Here is a 19,456-nt window from a genome sequence, read left to right as displayed (position 1 = left end):
ATTGTCATCCAAAAAAGCGGAATCCCAATTTGGTTTTCATTGTCTCGTAAACTATTTAAATCAATTTTTTCCTCGATAAAATACTAAAGAAATATAATATATTGCAAAACAAATTTTTAGTCATTTTATCAGTGATTGAGGCGATGGGGATAATCACACTACTAAATATTAGTATAAGAATTGTTCTTTGTGCGAAAACATGTCTAGCCTTGTAAAGAATGCCAGAAAGGCTCTTCGTTGGGTGAAAACGTGTATAGCCTTGCAAAGTTTGTTATACTGGCTATTGGTTGTGTAAAAATGTGTATATCCTTTTAAAAGTTGTCATAGAAGGCTTTTGGTTGTCTGAAAGCGTGTTAACTGAGCAAAGAATGCCTTATTTGTGCGAAAACTTGCCTAACCTTCCAAAGGTTGCCATAAAGGTTTTTGATTGTGGGAAAGCATATATAGCCTTCTAAATGTTGCTGGAAATAGCCTTTTGTTGTATGAAAACGCGTCTAGCCGTTCCAAAACAATGCATGACCAGCACTAGCCTCACAACTTTTTTCCTTCAATAAATGCATTCATTCTCTATGCACATTACCATATACTTACACACTCAAAGCTTTGTCCAAAATAATTCATGATAAGAGTGGGAAAACCCTAAAGTTTGAAATGTTGTGAGGATAGACATTGATGTTTTAGGAAAGTTCTTCCTAATGTAGCAACCTATATCCAACAAGGAAGCCACACAAAAAAATCTAGCAATATCTTTCCTTATGGGAATTTGAGTTGTACTACTCAATTCTAGTTTCCAAAACTTACCCACATTGCCCCTACAAGTACAATCTAAAGACGAATTTAAACCACATTATTGCTAGCCTATTGTGAGGTTAAGCCCACATCTCCCCTTGACGTAGATAATATCGTTTGTTAAAAAAAAAAATTCATACGAAAAAATAAATGAATAAATAAAAAAAATCAAACACAAATAAAAAAGAAAATAAAGGAAAAATAAATAAAATCTCTCTCTCACTCTCTCTCTCTCTCTCTCTCTCTCTCTCTCTCTCTCTCTCTCTCTCTCTTATATTCCCAAATGTCGTTTTTGGAAGAAAAAAGGGACAAATTCTAGCGCATGCCAGCTAATCACCCCTCATAAAACTACGCCTATCCCTCCAGCTAATCACAGCATTACACCGATGTTTAAGAATCTCCCAAAAATATTACTTAATTATTTTAGTAATTAAATCCATAAAATTCAAAATTCAAATAAATAAAAACCATTTTCGCAATCTCTCTCTCGCTCTCGCAGACTTGGTTTGCATTTCGAGCACAACATTATTTTTTTTTTTCAGATTTTGCTCAAATGTAAGAGTCGAGCTCTCCACAGAGCAAAAAAAAAAAAAAAAACGAAGTTTTTCTTCCGCCGTGCGAGGTGAAAGTCTGAGAGATTCGGGTGGCGACCCGACCCCAGCACCCGATGTCTTCGGGCTACAACAGTCCGGCTCGGAGCCCCGGGAGTTCGAGGCTTCAGTTGGGCGGAGGCGGAGGAGGAGGAGGAGGAGGAGGAGTCTCCAGGTTGAGATCTTCGTTGCTCAAGAAGCCGCCTGAGCCGCTGCGCCGAGCTGTGGCCGATTGCCTGTCCTCCTCCGCCGCGGCTACCTCCCACCATGTGACCACTTCCTCCACCGTGCTCCTCTCCGAAGCTTCTCGAATTCTTCGGGTGAGTGAAAATTGTCTTGCTTATGGCTGTTTGGTTTGTGATTTAGCTCCGGGATTTTTGGATCTTTGAAATGCCGGTTTATGCTCTGGAATCTAGGTCTTCTTGGTTGTGCGTTGTGTTTTAATTGGTGGATTTTGAATGAATTCGAGATTTTAACTCTGTTTGGTTGCTGAGAAAATCTTCTTTATAGTACAAAGCAAGTTATCAGTGAGTTTTATAGAGTGTTTTTAGCTTGCTACATTCTCTTAGCAATTAGCAACGAACAGAGCATGAGTGCTGAAAATGGTTATTCGTAGTGTGTGTGTGTGTTTACGTTTTGAGTTTGCATTGGAGGGAGTATTTAATGTGTTTTCCCTGCTCTGTGATTGGTCTTAAATAAAAAAAGTCCTTGCTTGGATCACTAAATATTTAAATTTGAAAGAAAACGCTTCTTTAATTATAGTCGTCCTTGGGCTATAAGCTCTTTATACATAGTTACAAGTGTTTGAATTAATCTGGCGTTTATAACAAATTTGTTGCTCGGTTGGCACTCAAAAGAGTATTCTTTTCTGAGTGGTTCTCTATTTAACTATACATAATGGGGCAAGTTGAAATGGAATTTTATTGCTGATTTTCGAATTTACTGCTTATGGAGCATATCTATATTTCACTGGCGGTCTTGGCTTGAAGTAGAATAACATGTCGAGACTTTATTGCTGCTGGTTAGTGGCGATTATTCAGTTATCCACACATCAGGGTATCTGACCTATGATTAACGGTGCTCTGTATCCTCTTATTTGATTGACTTGAATGAGATTCAGTTCATATTTCGCAAGTTAAACTTATTATGACTGGCAGGACTATCTGGCAGCCCCTTCGACGATGGACTTGTCTTACAATGTGATTTTAGAACATACCATTGCTGAGAGGGAGCGAAGGTAAATCTTATATATACTCTTGTAGGTTTTACATTCCTTAATTTGACTTAAATACTTGCTCATGAGCCTTAGCTCAAGTGACATGGGATGGCTGGGAAGAGGGTAGAGATCCTAGGTTCAAGTCTCTATGTAATCAATACAAAAGAAGAAACTTATGCTTCACACATTTCAGGAATGATAACAAGTGTGAGTTGGTGTCAAAACCAGCTCTGGCGATTCATTTGAAAAAAAGAGCCCAGCTTTGGCAATTGTTTAGATAAAAACTAGTTTTCGCTGTGTGCTTTCCAGACCTGCATCACAAGATTGAATGGGCTGTAAAATATAGTTCAAGTAACCTATTAATCAAAAGTCAGGAAGGGTAAATTTGGGAATACCTGTAACAGCAAACCATTATAACTGCAAGTAAGTTGCGTATAGAAATAATATTTAATACTCATAAGAGCTTTGTGGTAAATATAGGTGATTGTTTTATCAAATAGGTATTGATACTAGAAACCCTAAAATAGAAGGCGAGGAGTAAACATTTATGACTTCTAGTTGATGGTAAATAAGTATGCATATGGAATTCAATAAAGAAAGGAGCATTTTCAATCAAACGAATCAAAAAAGGTGATAGCAGATATGTATAGGATAGAATTATAATAACTATTTGACTAACATACACAAGGAATATTTTTTAGATTAGAAGCATAGTGGTACACTGGAGTACTGGACCTTGTAGACATATATTCACAAATATGCGTCTCTGCATGTATGTGTATGTACATTTAGTGTTTTTAGAAGTGCATGTAAATTATCTCCATTTGCACCTACTTGCAAATCATTATCATTTTTATTTAATATGGATTTTGCTCTATCATGATTTATAGGACAACTAGCACTTGCCTACACACTTTGTATGTATGAACAAATTTTTTTAGAAAATGAGAAGGAGAGCGGGAGAGAGAGAGAATGTGGGGGGAGTGGGAGGTATTTGTTTTTGGTAATTTTATTTTATTTTATTTTTTAAATATTGAAGGTATTTCAACATCACCTGTATGTGGGGCTTCAATAAAAAACAGTAAAATTTGAACCTGTGAAATTACATTATTGCCCATCATTTTTTTTTTGGTGTGATAGAAGACTAAGTATTCTTTTCACCCTCTTTTGGTTAACAAAGAGGGTTATTTTGCTGTATCATGATTTATAGGACAACTAGCATTTGCCTACACATTTTGTGTGCATGAACACATTTTTTTAGAAAATGAGAAGGAGAGAGGGAGAGAGAGAGAAAGTGGGGGGAGTGGGAGGTTTTTGTTTTCGGGGTTTTTTTTTTAATTTTTAATATTGGAGGTATTTTAACATCACCTGTAGGTGAGGCTTCAATAAAAAAACAGTAAAATTTGGACTTGTGAAATTACATTATTGTCCATAATTTTTTTTGTGTGATAGAAGACTAAGTAGTCTATTCACCCTCTTTTGGTTGACAAAGAGGGTTTCATTAATTCATAGAGATTAATAGAGATATGTGTTGATCCTTTACCTGATGTTACTTTTATTTATGCCAGCCCAGCAGTTGTTGCAAGGTGTGTGGCACTTTTGAAACGCTACCTTCTAAGGTATGTTCTACATATCATGAGATCTTTAATGATTCTAATAACTTGATGTATGAGTTGTTTATGTAATGGCTGTACAGTCTTGTACTCATTTCTTCTAGTTGCATTTTGTCATTTAATTATTATATTTTTGCTTGAAATGGGCTTCACTGTTTTCTATTTGTTCATAATCCGTCCAGTGGTCATTATTGTAATTTCCTTTGTCTAGAAGCTGTCGGTGGTGACTACACGTGTAGTGTAGGGACTGATATGCCTGATTTTCTTCTGTGGTTATTTTCTTTAATCTCCTCTCAAAGCCTAAGCTGGGAAAGAAGATAATGCAGGATACTAATTTATAAGGAGAAACCTGTACTGGTTTCATTGAAATTAAAATAAATAAGGCATTTTAGAGAAGTGATTTATCTCACTCTCAGTGCACAAGTTATCCTCATTTGTATATTTAATTTCTCATCTTCCATTTACTGCATTGCAGTTAATTTTAACAGGGGCTTGAGACCTGCCATACTGACACTGATTTGAATATCTTTTATGTTGTCGTTAAAGTTACCTAGTAGGCCCTTACACTGATGCCCATTCTATGGTCTGAAAGGAGGGAGAAACATCTTTCCTACAAGTATAGTTTCTGGCAATTTTGATTAATATGGCTATACATTCTTTTTTTCTCTCTGTAGGTACAAACCTAGTGAAGAGACATTACTGCAGATAGATCGCTTTTGTGTAAACACCATTGTTGAATGTGACATTGGTCCAAACCGGAGATTGTCTCCACGGTCTCAATCGTTTGGATCAATAACATCAACAATATCAACGGCATCTACAAATGTTGTTCCTTTATCTGTACCTAGTTTTGCGTCCGAGGCACTTGTGAAGTCATTGAACTATGTGCGGTCTCTTGTGTCTCAACATCTTCCAAAGCGGTCATTCCATCCGGCTGCTTTCTCTGGAGCCCCTTCTGCAACTAGACAGTCTCTTCCGAGTCTGTCTTCTTTGTTGAGCAGGTCCTTTAATTCACAACTAAGCCCTGCACATAGTGGAGAACCTTTGGAGAATAAAGATGCTACAACTATGTCCATTTTGAACTTATCAAACATTGGAAAGATTGATGGAATGGGAGATCTTGAATACTTTGCACTGGACGTTTTCAAGTGGCGCTGGCTTGGGGAACAGCAGTCATCATCCTTGGGGACTGAAAGGTAATCACATATACTTGTGTTTAGCTTCTAATCTCTTGTGGTCTATTTCTTTGTAGTTCACAATTTTTTTGGTCAATATCTCATATTTTTCCTGTTGCTTAATAAACTAACTTGACTGCTTAACCCTATCAAGTGATCGTGTTGTAAATCCCCAAGATATGAGAACACATAGTCTTCTAGAAGTAGGTGCAGCAGCTCTACTTGTAGGAGATATGGAAGCTAAAATGAGAGGTCAACCGTGGAAGTATTTTGGAACTGCTGATATGCCTTATCTTGACCAACTGCTGCAACCTTCACCGGTAACAGCGATAACTGATTCTGCCACTGCACGTTCCCATTTGAGAGCAATCACAGCATCTAAACGTACTAAATCTGGCCCTCATCAAATATGGTATGCTCTTACCTCTTATTCAACTATTGTTACATCTCGGTCAACTGTGTTACAGCATTTTAAAAAATGTTGTGTTGAAATTTGGTTCTTCAAATTTGTGGCACATATCTCTGAATATTACAACAGAATAGAATCATGTAATTTGAAGATGTTTCTATGACTGGCAAAAAAAAAACTTGAAGATATTTCTTTTAAATTCACTGCCTTTTGCAGATATTTCTTTTACCACCAGGGATTTACATTTAAGCTAATCTCTTCTTAATCCCAGTTTTCTGATGCATATTTGTTAAACCTGTACTCATTAGTCATACGTTATCTGATCTGATTCTAAAACTTTGATACAATATTGAACAACCAAGTGCTATTTTGACATTGTACATCCAAATTTCAGGGATGATTCTCCGGTGAGCACATTTCGTCCTCGGGCGAAGCCACTATTCCAGTATCGTCACTACAGGTAACAAATAATCAATTATGTTGTTTATTATCAATTACTCTCTCTCTCTCTCTGTCTCTCACCATATTTTGGTTGTGTATCAGTGAACAACAACCCTTGCGATTGAATCCTGCTGAGGTTTGTGAGGTTATTGCTGCAGTTTGCTCTGAGGCATCTTCACAGAATGCTAATGTGAAGACTGTATCATCTAGATTAACTAATAACTATGGAAAACCATCAATGGATGCGGCAGTGAGCGTCCTTATCAAACTTGTTATTGACATGTATGTAGTTATGCATTTGGCCAGTATTCATTACAGTTCACATTCCCTGTCTTTTGCTGCCTCATTGTATGTTGAAACCCTATTTTGTAGGTATGTTTTGGATTCAGGGACTGCTGCCCCTCTCACTCTGTCTATGCTTGAGGTGATGGTCAACTACATGCTAATTTTTCATGATTCTTATCCATTTCCCCACCCCCCTCCCTTTTTATTTCTTTCATTAGGTTACAAATTTTTTTGATATTACCTTTCAGGAAATGCTTAATTCTCCAAGAGCAGCATGTAGGAATCGTGCTTTTGATTTGATTTTGAACCTTGGAGTTCATGCTCATTTATTAGAGCCAATGGTAGCCGATAACGATTCCACGATTGAAGAAGAGTATTCTCAAGAATCATATTTTGACAGTGAATCTAAGCTTGCAACACAAGGAGTGGGAAGATCAGATTCTCTTATCATGGGCACTTCCTCAGCTATTGATAATTTTGAAACTTGGATTTTGAATATTTTGTATGAGATATTGCTGTTTCTTGTCCAGGTATATTTTCTCTGTCATTTTCGATATAGAACTTTCATCTTGGATGCATGTTATTTTTCTGTTTTAGTTTTTAGGTTACGCAAAATAATTGACCCCTGCCCCTTCTCCAACCAAAAAAAAAAAAGGATACATCAAACAAGCTACAAACTAGTGTGGGTCCATTAAGATCAGTGTTCAACTAAAAAGTTATCAGTCTAAAATGAATGTAAAATGAATGTTCCGTATAATGTTTAGACAAAGAGAGCAAACTTCTACTCCTCTTCCATTGAAAATCCACCACCTTCTTATTTTAAAAAATCTGTGGTTTCTTTCCACCCAAACAAGCATGTTAGGACACATAACTATACTATTTTTCTTTTAAATGTTTTAGCTCCATATAGCGTGGAAATTATTGACATCATTCTTAACCAACCAGTCTCTTATCTTTCATACAGATAGAAGAGGAGGAGGAATCTGTCTGGGCTTCTGCTCTTAGTTGTTTGCTATATTTTGTCTGTGATAGAGGCAAAATCTTGAGAAACCGGATAAATGGACTTGACATAAGGGTGAGATATTTATGCAGTTTTGTATATCAATGCTGTAAGCATTGAAAATATTTGACAAGTTTTTCTTAGCAACTTTTCCTATATTTTTAATGTATTTTTTTTATTTTTTATAATACCATCTATTTTATAAGATATAAGGCTAATGTGTGAATAAAGCAGCTTATGATCTTATATATCCAGTTTGTACCAAATAATTCCATAATCTAAGAAATCACTTGATATTCCTTTTCTATCATATCAGCGAGTTTAATGTTGGTTTTAATTCACTTCCTACTGTCAGGTTTTAAAGGCACTACTAGAAATTAGTAGGAAGAATTCTTGGGCAGAAGTAGTTCATTGCAAGCTTATTAGCATGTTAGCAAACATGTTTTATCAAGTACCTGAAGGAATCAACAAGGCTGTTTCAAGTACCCAATTATTTCTGGTGGAGCAAGTTGATCTGATTGGTGGAATAGAGTTTATTTTTGTTGAGGTATGCTAGTAATTTACCATGAAACTGGAATAAAATAGTAAGGTTTGTTGATTTTTTTTCCGTTCCTTTTTTGGCTGAACTCTGAAGATTAGCTTTTTTAGAAATTTGGGTAGTTAGTTGATTCCTAGCATTTAGCTAAGAACCCTGGTAATCACAATCCTGTTATAGTCTTTGTCTTGTAAAGCGTTTGTCTGATATAACATTTGGTATGTGCTTATCCTAATCTTTGTGGACGGGAAAGCAAGTTTGGTGATCTAGATATTGTAAAAATCACCTTAGTAGAAGATGGAGACAGGCCTGTTATTTGAGATAAGCTTTACCTAAATGTTTATTTGTTATTATTGGAACTAATATACAAGTGCTTTTGCATTGAAGGTTTCTTTTTACGAAAAAGTTTCCTGATTCGAAAGTATAACTTTTTTGCAATACAGTATTCACTTGCAAAATCAAGGGAGGAAAGGAGAAATCTGTTTTTGGTTCTTTTGGACTATGCTTTGCATCAAATAAATGAAATATGCATAGCTACTGGAGTCACTGAGTATAGCGATGATGAGATTCAGCCTCTTGTTGCCCTGCTCAATCTGGCTGATGCGCCCGAAGCTTTTTATATATCTGTTAAGCTTGGGTTGGTAGGCATTGGGGAAATCTTGAGGAGTTCTATTTCAGATGCATTGTCTAGATATCCAAACAGTGAACGGCTCAATATGGTAATGTGTGAGTCAGTGTGCATGTTTTGTTCATTCGTTCTAAACAATTGTATTTGTGCATGCGGTGTGGGTAGCCCATGCTTTTCAAATTTTCAAGAGTCCAAACTATATTGTATGCAAATTCAGTGAACATTTTGTTATTCTATTTTTGCACATTTTTGTTTAGTGGAATTTTTGCCAGTTTCAGAATTTAGGGAGTTTTCTGTGGTTCCATATTTTCTTTGATATTGGATAAGTCAATTAATTGCAACATTTTATCAAAGTTGCTGCTATCTGAATTTTGTTTTAACTTTACAGCTATTGGACAGTGTAATGGAGAAACTTGGTGCGACAACAAGCTCATTTACTCATTTGGACACGGAGTTCTCACACATGATGCAGATAACCAAATCTTACAAGTCTCTGGATAGCATTGAAGGTGCAGTTCTGAGAAATGGTGTTGGCGAAAAAGCGAAACTCTCATGGGCTCTTTTACATTCCCTTCTTCATTCAGAAAGAATTGCATACCGTCGGAATGCGTATATCTGGTTAAGTGACCTGCTTATTGCAGAAATTAGTGAAGAAAGGAATTCAAGTATATGGTCAAATATAAAAACCATGCAGCAAAAAATTGCCCAAGCAGGTGTTTATGATTCTTCAGTTGCTTCAGATGTTCCTTTGCCCATTTGGCTTATGTGTGGACTTTTGAAATCAAAGCACAACTCAATCAGATGGGGATTTTTGAATGTTCTTGAAAGGCTTCTCATGAGGTGTAAGATTTTGTTAAATGAAAATAAAGTCCAGCAATCACATGGCAGTGATATTGGCAATGTACGGAAAGATAGCCGCCTTGAAAAAGCTAATGCAGTGATAGACATCATGAGTAGTGCCTTGTCCTTGGTTTTTCAGATTAATGAAACAGATCGCATTAATATTTTGAAGGTAATTTGCTTAGAACTGGTAAATCTCTTTTACTAAATGCAGGAAAATATGACGCACCGAAATGCATAAGCTTTAATTATACGACTTTTAAGTTTTGATCTATGGACTGTGAGTGTTACCTTTGAGATTGTTTGAAAAAGCATAAGGTGTACCACTTCTGAATGGTATAGGGACTGAAGTTTTCTCAACTTAGTCTTGCTGTAGGGTCAAATAAAAAAAAAAAAAGGTCGTACCCAGTGCACAAGGCTCCCGCTTTACGCAGGGTCTGGGAGAGTATAAAATGTTTTGTTTGCACATAATAATATTCAGTATTGTGGAATGTTTCTTGACCTTATCTATTCAGATTATTGGTGTAATATTGATAATGCTGGATGTCATGACATAATACATTCTTATTTAAATGATTTACTGGCTGGAAGTTTTAATCGATAGATTATATGTAAGAAAAAATAAATGAAAAATCAAACTGAGTACATCCAGTGCAAATCTATGTTTTCAAATGGTACTGGAGAATTTGCTTTGGGTTGCTGCAAAGTGCATTCTCATTTTCCTCCAAGGTTCATTTATGTTTCATGTTTCTATGGAATTTTCTTGTGTGACTTTTGATTTGTACAGAGTATCTCTATTTTCCTTGGTTTTCTGTCAACAGATGTGTGACATTCTATTCTCTCAATTATGCTTGAGAGCTCCATCTGCAAATACAATAGACTTTGGAGATGATGCACAGCTTGGTAGGGTTCTTAGTCGGATGGATGGAGGTAAAATAGTTGACGAGAAAGAGAGTTCTCGCCAAGATGTTTGTATGGAAGAATCCAGTGCCAGATCTGGCCTCAGTAATAACAATCCACTAGATCATGAGACAGAATCAATGGCAGCACTGCTTCTCCGAGGACAGGCCATAGTTCCCATGCAGTTGGTTACACGAGTTCCAGCTGCTTTGTTTTATTGGCCATTGATTCAACTTGCTGGTGCAGCAACAGACAACATTGCGTTGGGTATAGCTGTTGGAAGCAAAGGAAGAGGGAACCTTCCTGGTGCTATATCTGATATACGGGCTACCCTTTTGTTACTTCTAATTGGTAAATGTACTGCAGATTCTGCTACTTTCCAGGACGTTGACGGGGAAGAATTTTTTAGGTGATTCTTCAATTCCATGCTACTACTGGATTAGCTTAATTAGCTTACTGTTTTTTGTTTTGTTATGTGTGCATATATATGATATATGATTACTTTGTATTAAATTCAGGGAACTCTTGGATGACACAGACTCGAGGGTGGCATATTACTCATCAGCTTTTCTTCTGAAGGCAAGAACGCTTTTTCTCCTCTTCCCACAAACAAATTACAGTGTGCTGAGTATGTGGTGAAGTTTGTCCTACTAACAATTTTAATTTGTGCTTTACAGCGAATGATGACAGAAAAACCCGAAAAGTACCAGCACATGCTTCAGAATCTTGTTGTTAGAGCTCAGCAGGTGGGCCTTGTTTTATTTTTTTGCATGCCGTTGCACATTCTCACATATGATTCCTGAAAAAGATAATGTGTCATATTTTGCATTTATATTATCATATTTTCTCAACTTTGATAAGGTACTTGAAATATAGAAATTTTTAGGAAGAAACATTAGAGTATAGGTTATTGAGGATTGCTTTCTTTGTAGGAGCAATATATCATTGTAAAGTTGTGTTTTAGATAACATTGGTGGGAAATATGATAGTTTTAGGCAGCAGCCTGATAAGGAACTAATATAGCATTCAACTACTGGATATTTATTCCTTGTCAGAAGAGCCACAGACATGAAATATTATTTTGTAGGGACTGAGCCTTATTCTGAAACCAACCTTGCCGTATCCTAAGTATATCGAATTATCTGTAGCGAACTACTCATCCTTGTATTTATGTCTGTATTGCTGATTAACATGCTTGGGAGCTACATTCCAAAATTTCCAATAACCTCATTTAGTTCTCTTCATAAGGGTCATGGTTTATTGTTGGCTAGTTTTTAACTGCTAAGATTTTGAGGATGTAAATTTGTTTACAATCCCCTGTTGGAAGAGCTGCATTCCAAATCCTTTGGAACTTATTGTTTTCTTTGTTGCCCTTCTTTCTAGTATTATTCTTGTGTCTTTGCTTTTAAGTCTTGCGTCATCTCAGTTACTATCATAATATAGCAGCCAGCTTTGGGAAGGATGGTGACTCACTACCATGTTTACTCTGTGCAGAGCAACAATGAAAAGCTCTTGGAAAATCCCTATCTTCAGATGCGTGGCATACTTCAGCTGGCTAACGATCTTGGAACTGGGTTGTAATCCGGTGATGCAGATCTGTAGATGTTGCCCTTGACTTGTAGAACAATGCTTCGAAGCTCAACTTCATGCCATCACTATGACGCTTATGCTAATCCTCGAACACCACTATTTGGCATGTTTTAAAAACCTATATCTGGGATGTGCTTAATTTTCCAAGCATACACAAAATTCTTTGGAGTCTGATTTCTGAAAGTACTAAAAAGTGGCTAAGATATGGAGTTGAAGACAAATTTATGCGGTTCTGATTGGAAAATAGTAAACAGTGGGCAGGAGATGCATTCAAATGTTGGATAATGCTGAAAAGTCTTTCCTACAGAACACAGTGCCCCAATATCAGCAATCAGTGCCTTGTGGTTGTCTTTCTCAGATTATTAGAAAATGGTGAGCCAGATCGATATCTACTTCCCATATCTTCCTCTCCATACTGTACAATTATGTAATGAATTGTTGGGGGACGCCTTTGTTGTGTAAAATACATGGAGTTGACGTTCAGCTGAAGGATTATGGCGGGGGCTCGTCAGAAAAGGGTACTTAGAGCACAAGTAGCTCTGGAAAAGTTTGTAGCCATATCTCCAGGTACTGCCACCTATCCTCAATGAATTTTGTGCATTATTGTGGCATGATCACGACACTTTATGCTGAGATTTGTTTGTATAATACATTTTATGCTGTGTGCATGCAGTTAGTGAGCATTATAATGCCAAGAGACCTCGTGGGAAACTTTCGGAGAAATATACTCTGTACAGAATCGGGATTTCCATTTTCGTCCAAGCCTTCATTATATTTTGGTAATTCCTGAAGGCGATCTTGATGCTGGCTTTTTATGAAAGGCATACATGGGCAGTGTAAGTTTTCAACATTTGTTAACTCATAGAGCTTCGTCTTCCTGACAGCAACGCGAAGAGAATTGATCTTTGTATGTTTGGTGGACCGAGTAACCGAGGTACTAGAGGGTAAGATCACAGGGGTGTCTCTTTTTTTTCAGGGCATCCCGAAGTGTGTCTGGTACGATTTTTGAGTCTTCAGGGTTTATTTTTGACTTTGTAAATATGTGAATTGTTTTTAATTTTATTTTTCTCTGTTTTTATTCCTGCTTTTTCCCCGTTTCCTTCAACTAATTGTTGGTTGTTGTAAAATGGCTGTAGAGAAATTGAGTCCTTTTTTTTTTGCTTGGATTTTGAGAAGAAATTTTGTTTTTCGTGTATGACGATTCGATTGATCGATTTTTGAGAGGAAGTAACGTGGTTGGCCGAGTGCTGTGCGCCTTTCGATTGGTATTCATCCAGTGCTCTCATATAAGGGCTTTTCAAGTAATGGGGTACTGCCTAAGCTACTTAGTACTACGTTTTGATGGCGTTCTTCTTTATTTGTAAGTGAGTTTTTAAGTTCGATTCTTGTCAAACGCGAATTTGAACTACATTATCGCTAGCCATTTGTGAGGCTAAGCCTGCCCCCCTCCCTTTTAGTGTAGATAATTCTTGTTCGTAATTAAAAAAAAAAAAACATGGCTTTTAATCTCCTACATGTTTGTCGGAATGCAACCATATCGGTGAGGGACAATGTTTGCTATGTGCTTATATGGTCTTGGGCTACTTCCTATATTGCCAATTGGTTTTATGGTGGAACCCTAATTTCATCATGGTATCAAAGTGAGTTGTCCTCGTGTGAAGCCAAACGGCCACACGCGCTCCATGTCATCCAGTTGTTGTTCACGTGTAGGCTTGAAAATCCGCCACATGTGCGGTGACGTGTTGAGAGTTGTCTCACATCGGTGAGGGACAAGGTTTGCTATGTGCGTATATGATCTTAGGCTACTTCCTATATTGCCAATTGGTTTTATGATGGAACCCTAATTTCATCACTTATGTATGCATTGCTCATTCTTCATTCATAACTTCATTGCTCATTAGCAAAGTGCATAATTTGATGAAATTCTTTCGTATTTGAGAGAAATCTAGAACCTTGAAGGGGCCTCTTTGAGAAGAAAGCAGATGACCGCCAAATAATTAAAAATCTTTGCTTTGGTGATGTTGAGGAGCGTTGTCTAAATTGAACATGCAGTGACGATTAACGAACCATCCCAGTTAAATACATTCAAAGATATCTTCAAGTAATTGAAAATTTGAAAAAAAAATTATGAGTGAAATATAAGTGTAGCAACCCGAAAAATTAAAAAAGGGAACAATTTAAAGTATGTGAAAACCCCATGAACTACATCTTATAATTTGTGAAGAAACAGACTACCAATCCAGTTTCCACCATACCCAAAACATTTAGCACATCATCTAATCTAAGGTTCTTGCATAAACACTGTAACAGTGATGACACTACGGAAAATATGAAGAACAACAGAAATCAAAGAACACTTGAGTAACAGGAGAGGGTTTTAGAGAGAGAGAGATGTAAAGCCATTATTACACAATGATATATCTCAAAGTCTCTTCTTTCTTCGTCCTCATCTTCCTTGACATCTATCCCTTGGAGGCTTTTGGTCAGTTGGCATAACTGTCGAGTTTTACTATCCTCCATGCAGGTTCAGATTTCTCATATTGTTAGAGAGGGTAATCAAGTTGCTGATTGTATGGCCAATTATGGTGTTGATCACCCCGGTGTCCATTGGTGGGATTCATGCCCTCCTTATGCTGCAGCTGCTTATTCTCACAACCTTTATAAGCTTCCTTGTTATAGGTTCTGCTGAAAGAGGTTTTGAATTGTTGTTATGAATTCTTTAATGGTCTGGGTTTGGCATCATGTCCCCCCTGACATATTGTATTTTTCTTGTTTATCAATAAATTCTCCTCAAAATCTCTTCCCATGGTAGCAATGCTGGAGTGAGACGAACTTTGAGGCAAAATATATATATATATGAGTAAATTATATAGTAGCCTCTCAGGTTTGAGGTCTATTTGCAATCTTATACAACATCTTTAAAACATTTCACTTTCATACCTCAAGTACTATTTTATTTCAATTTCATACAACCGTTACATTTTCCATCCATGAATCTGTTAAATGCTGACTTGGCTGCCACATATATGCCATGTGGCTGCCAAATGTTTGCCATGTGACAAATAAAATAAAATTTTAATTTTTTTTTAAAAAAACCTGAAATTGGAAGAAAAAAAAAGGGACCGAACCCCTGCAACCCAGAAGAAGAAGGAGGAAGAAGAAGAAGAAGAAGAAAGAGGAGGAGGAGGAAGAAGAAGAAGAAGAAGAAAGAGGAGGAGGAGGAAGAAGAAGAAGAAGAAAAAAAGAAGAAGAAGGGGATCGAACCCAGAACAAGGAGGAAGAAGAAGAAGAGAAGAAGAAAGAGGAGGAGGAAGAAGAAGAAGAAGAAAAAGAAGAAAGGGACTAAACCCAGAAGAGAAGAAGAAAGAGGAGGAGGAGGAGGAAGAAGAAGAAGAAGAAGAAGAAGGAAAAAAAAAGAAAAAAGAAAGGGACCGAATCCAGAAGAGAAGAAGAAAGAGGAGGAAGAGAAGAAGAAAGAGGAGGAAGAAAAAAAAGAAAAGAAAGGGACCGAACCCAGAAGAGAAGAAGAAAGAGGAGGAAGAGAAGAAGAAAGAGGAGGAGGAGGAAGAAGAAGAAGAAAAAAAAAAAGGGACCGAACCCAGAAGAGAAGAAGAAAGAGGAGGAAGAGAAGAAGAAAGAGGAGGAGGTGGAAGAAGAAGAAGAAGAAGAAAATAAAAAAAAGAAGAAAGGGACCGAACCCATAAGAGAAGAAGAAAGAGGAGGAGGAGGAGGAAGAAGAAGAAGAAAAAAAAAAGAAAAAAAAAAGAAGGGACCGAACCAGAAGGAAGGGACCGAACCAGAAGGAAGAAGAAGAAGAAAAGAAGAAGTAAGAGGAGGAGGAGGAAGAAGAAGAAGAAGAAGAAAAAAAAAAAAGAATGATCGAACCCCCTGCAACCCAGAAGAAGAAGGAGGAAGAAGAAGAAGAGAAGGAGGAGGAGGAGGAGGAAGAAGAAGAGGAAGAAGAAGAAGAAGAAGAAGAAGAAGAAGAAGAAGAAGAAGAAGAAGAGAAGGAGGAGGAGGAGGAGGAAGAGGAGGAGGAGGAGGAGGAGGAGGACGAAGAAGAAGAAGAAGAAGAAGAAGAAGAAGAAGAAGAAGAAGAAGAAGAAGAAGAAGAAGAAGAAGAAGAAGAAGAAGAAGAAGAAGAAGAAGAAGAAGAAGAAGGTGGCAGACATGTTTTTTTAAAAAAAATTAAAAAATTATTTTATTTGCCACATGACAGACATTTGGCAAAAAATTAAAAAATTATTTTATTTGCCACATGGCAGACATTTGGCAGCCACGTCAGCATTTAACAGATCCATGGATGGAAAATGTAACGGTTGTATGAAATTGAAATAAAATAGTACGTGAGGTATGAAAGTGAAATGTTTTAAAGATATTGTATAAGATTGCAATAGACAATAGTACGTGAGGTATGAAAGTGAAATGTTTTAAAGATGTATAAGATTGCAATAGACCTCAAATCTGAGGGGTTACTATATAATTTACCATATATATATATATATATATTATCTCAAAGTCTCTTGCAAGGTATTATATGGTAGTCTAATACATCACAATTACTCAATTACCCTTTAACTAACTCACTCCTATTTGCAACTAACTAGAACTAACTCATCTCATCAGATTTTGACAAGTGTCAAAGAATCAAGCAATCATGGTTATTAAACAGAACCTCATAAACCAATGAATCCGGTGCAAATTAAGAAACTCTCATCATTTCGAACAATCTAATTCCCACCTCCGGTTCATTTTCCAGACAGAACAAGGGCATTGTGCTTTCAAATTCACAAGCACCCTACTGCCTTACTTAGCCTGCAATATCTAATAAACACATCAATCAGTGCCAAGGCCTAAAAGTGCCTCTTCGACACCGGGTGCGTACCTATCCTTCAGCATATTTTGACAAAACCCCTCCATCTCCTCCATATTTCCAGCCAAACCCAGTTGCAAAACAATCAAAAAATACGTATAGCAATGTGATTAAACCGTTTTTGCAGGGAAGCCCATTTGAGCACCTGCATTGCCGAGCTTGAATCATCACTGTTATCCAAAACCCAGTTTAATTAAGTTATATCGTGGACAAGCTTTTAGGTATTCTGTTCAAAGTCAGATGTATTTGGTGAGCCTAATTGTTTCCCGAGAAAATTTCAATGGTTTAAGCGCAGGAAATTGAGGAGATGCATGCACTTGAATGGACCCAGACGGGGATTCTCTCGAAAAAAATTTAAGGACTGGAGATTTATGAGCATTGCAAAAGTTCATCAAGCAGTTTTTACTATTTTCTACGGTAAAAAGAAAAAAATTGGAAATAGGTAAACGAGAATGAATCCCACACGTGAGAAGACATGTTTAAAATGAATCTCTTATTAATGAGAGGAGGACCTTGCATGAACTTATAAATAAAGTTGGGCTACTCTCCCAATTAATTTTAGGAAATTTTAACGAAAAGCTCTCGGTATTGTTCACTTTAACGAAAAACCATATTTTTACACTAAAAAGTCAATTCTAGTATTATTCACTTTACCCTTTATTTTGTCCTTATCGTTAAAACTCATAGTTTTCAAACAATTTTAGTTAGTTTTCCTTTAATTTTATGGTAGAACCACAACGCCAACCACTGCATTACTCATGACATGCATGGGCATGTGCCTATCCACAGAGAGAGAGAGAGAGAGAGAGAGAGAGAGAAGCATGCAAGTGCAAATATATGCATGCAATGAAAAGCATTGATGATAACGATATGTATATTAAGGCACGTCTCTCTCTAGCTTCTCTCTCCTTTGAATGAGATTAATTAAGGGCAGCTCAACAGAAGTAGTTGAGATGTAGTTGGCTTTACACATACATTACCCCTCCCACTCACACGAAAAATTAGAGATTGATCAAACCCTTATTAAGCTAGCTAGCTAATTAAGCCTCCTCTGTCCAACTTTCAGCTCTCTCTCTCTCTCTCTCTCTCTCTCTCTCTCTCTCTCTCTCATACGCAGAGTAGTACTGTGGGTCAGCCAACCTCTTCTCACCTCCCCCACCTTTCAACGTTGGTTGAAAGCTTATATGTAAGTATCCAAGTTCCATCACCAAACATTCTCAGTTCTCTCCCTCTCTCTCTCTCATGTATGGAAAACCAATATTATCCATCTCCTGCTGCAGCAACATCATCATCCTCACCAACATATCAATTCCCACCCCAAAATAACCTCTTTACACCCTCATCATCATCTCTCTCCATCAACCTTTTCGACAACCCTCATTCTCCTCCAGATCCTCATCATCACCAAGTCCAGATTCCACCTGACATTGATTGGATCAGCCTCCTCTCTGGTGATCAACCTGCAGGTGACCTACTTACTACTCATAATAATCATGATCAAGCGGGTGATCGTGCGGAAGAAATAAGGGGTTCGAATAGAAGGAAAGGCGGTGGGAGTAGTAGGAATTATACAAGAAGATCGAGCCGGCCTAGGGTTGCATTCCATACTCGAAGCACGGATTATATTCTTGATGATGGCTTCCGCTGGAGAAAGTACGGACAGAAAGCCGTCAAGAACACCTTATGTCCCAGGTTTACTTTAATTATTCTGGTTCAGTTAGTTTAATTCTTTCTATTGTGTCAGTTTATTATTTAATTAACATTTAACATGTATATATTCATGCGTGCGTGTGTGTTTGTGTAGGAGTTACTATCGATGCACACATAACACATGCAGTGTGAAGAAGCAGGTCCAGAGGCTATCAAACGACACAAGCATCGTCGTCACAACGTATGAAGGAGTTCACAATCATCCATGTGAAGAACTCATGGAAACCCTAACTCCTCTTCTCAAGCAAATGCAGTTCCTCTCAGCTAGGTTCTAATGAATCAATGATTTCTGTACTCAGTATATACATACATATATATATATATATATCATATGTATATATAATCATATGTATATATAATCATATTTATTTGTTCATGTAAAGTGCATCGCTTTTATATTGGCAAACTTGTGGCTATCATTAATCCCTTAACTTAAAGAGATAAGGAATGAAAGATGTACCAAATCATCAATGCTAACGAAAGATGATCCTCATTGGTTTTGTTCTTGTATTACATGGTATATATGATAGGCTGTGTGATTTTTATTTATTTATTGACCAATGACAATGTTTTCAAAGGGCAAAGAAGTTGGTGAGACGTTTGTTGGATAGTCCCGCCTAGGGGTGCAACTCGGATAGCTAGGAATATTCGATTCCTGTTGATTTTGAGCCTAAATATTTCAAAATATTTCGGCTGATTTAATTCCAAAACTGAAATTTTGAAATCCGAAAAAAAAATTGGATAGGAATTGGAATGTATTTAGTACTCTGAATCCGATTTGAAATTTGAAACTTGCATAACTCTATAGTGATGTTGTTTTCACCCTAGTGTCTTATCTCCTCATCCACTTTAAATAAAATGT

General features: G+C 37.1%; 1 protein-coding gene and 1 long non-coding RNA gene across 2 annotated transcripts; both read left to right on the top strand.

Annotated features, from left to right (window-relative positions):
- Positions 1-581: 581 nt before the first annotated feature.
- On the top strand, positions 582-13,279 carry LOC103434309 (uncharacterized). Its single transcript, XM_008372650.4, has 18 exons — positions 582-1,699; positions 2,537-2,616; positions 4,164-4,214; positions 4,883-5,404; positions 5,538-5,795; positions 6,187-6,252; positions 6,336-6,515; positions 6,606-6,657; positions 6,767-7,048; positions 7,483-7,593; positions 7,874-8,065; positions 8,497-8,772; positions 9,070-9,693; positions 10,343-10,830; positions 10,940-11,000; positions 11,099-11,167; positions 11,916-12,578; positions 12,685-13,279. Exons 1-17 carry the CDS (start codon positions 1,457-1,459, stop codon positions 12,000-12,002), a joined length of 3,642 nt encoding a protein of 1,213 aa, XP_008370872.3. The 5' UTR covers positions 582-1,456; the 3' UTR covers positions 12,003-12,578; positions 12,685-13,279.
- A 4,685-nt stretch (positions 13,280-17,964) lies between these two features.
- LOC103422057 (uncharacterized) lies at positions 17,965-19,104 on the top strand. Its single transcript, XR_011581099.1, has 2 exons — positions 17,965-18,576; positions 18,689-19,104. It is a non-coding gene; the product is annotated as an uncharacterized lncRNA (long non-coding RNA).
- The last annotated feature ends 352 nt before the right edge of the window (positions 19,105-19,456 follow it).

The sequence above is a fragment of the Malus domestica genome, chromosome 01 (genome assembly GCF_042453785.1).
Source record: "Malus domestica chromosome 01, GDT2T_hap1".
NCBI lineage: Eukaryota > Viridiplantae > Streptophyta > Magnoliopsida > Rosales > Rosaceae > Malus > Malus domestica.
Note: the sequence above shows the minus strand (reverse complement) of the source record. Positions and strands in the feature narration are given on the sequence as shown.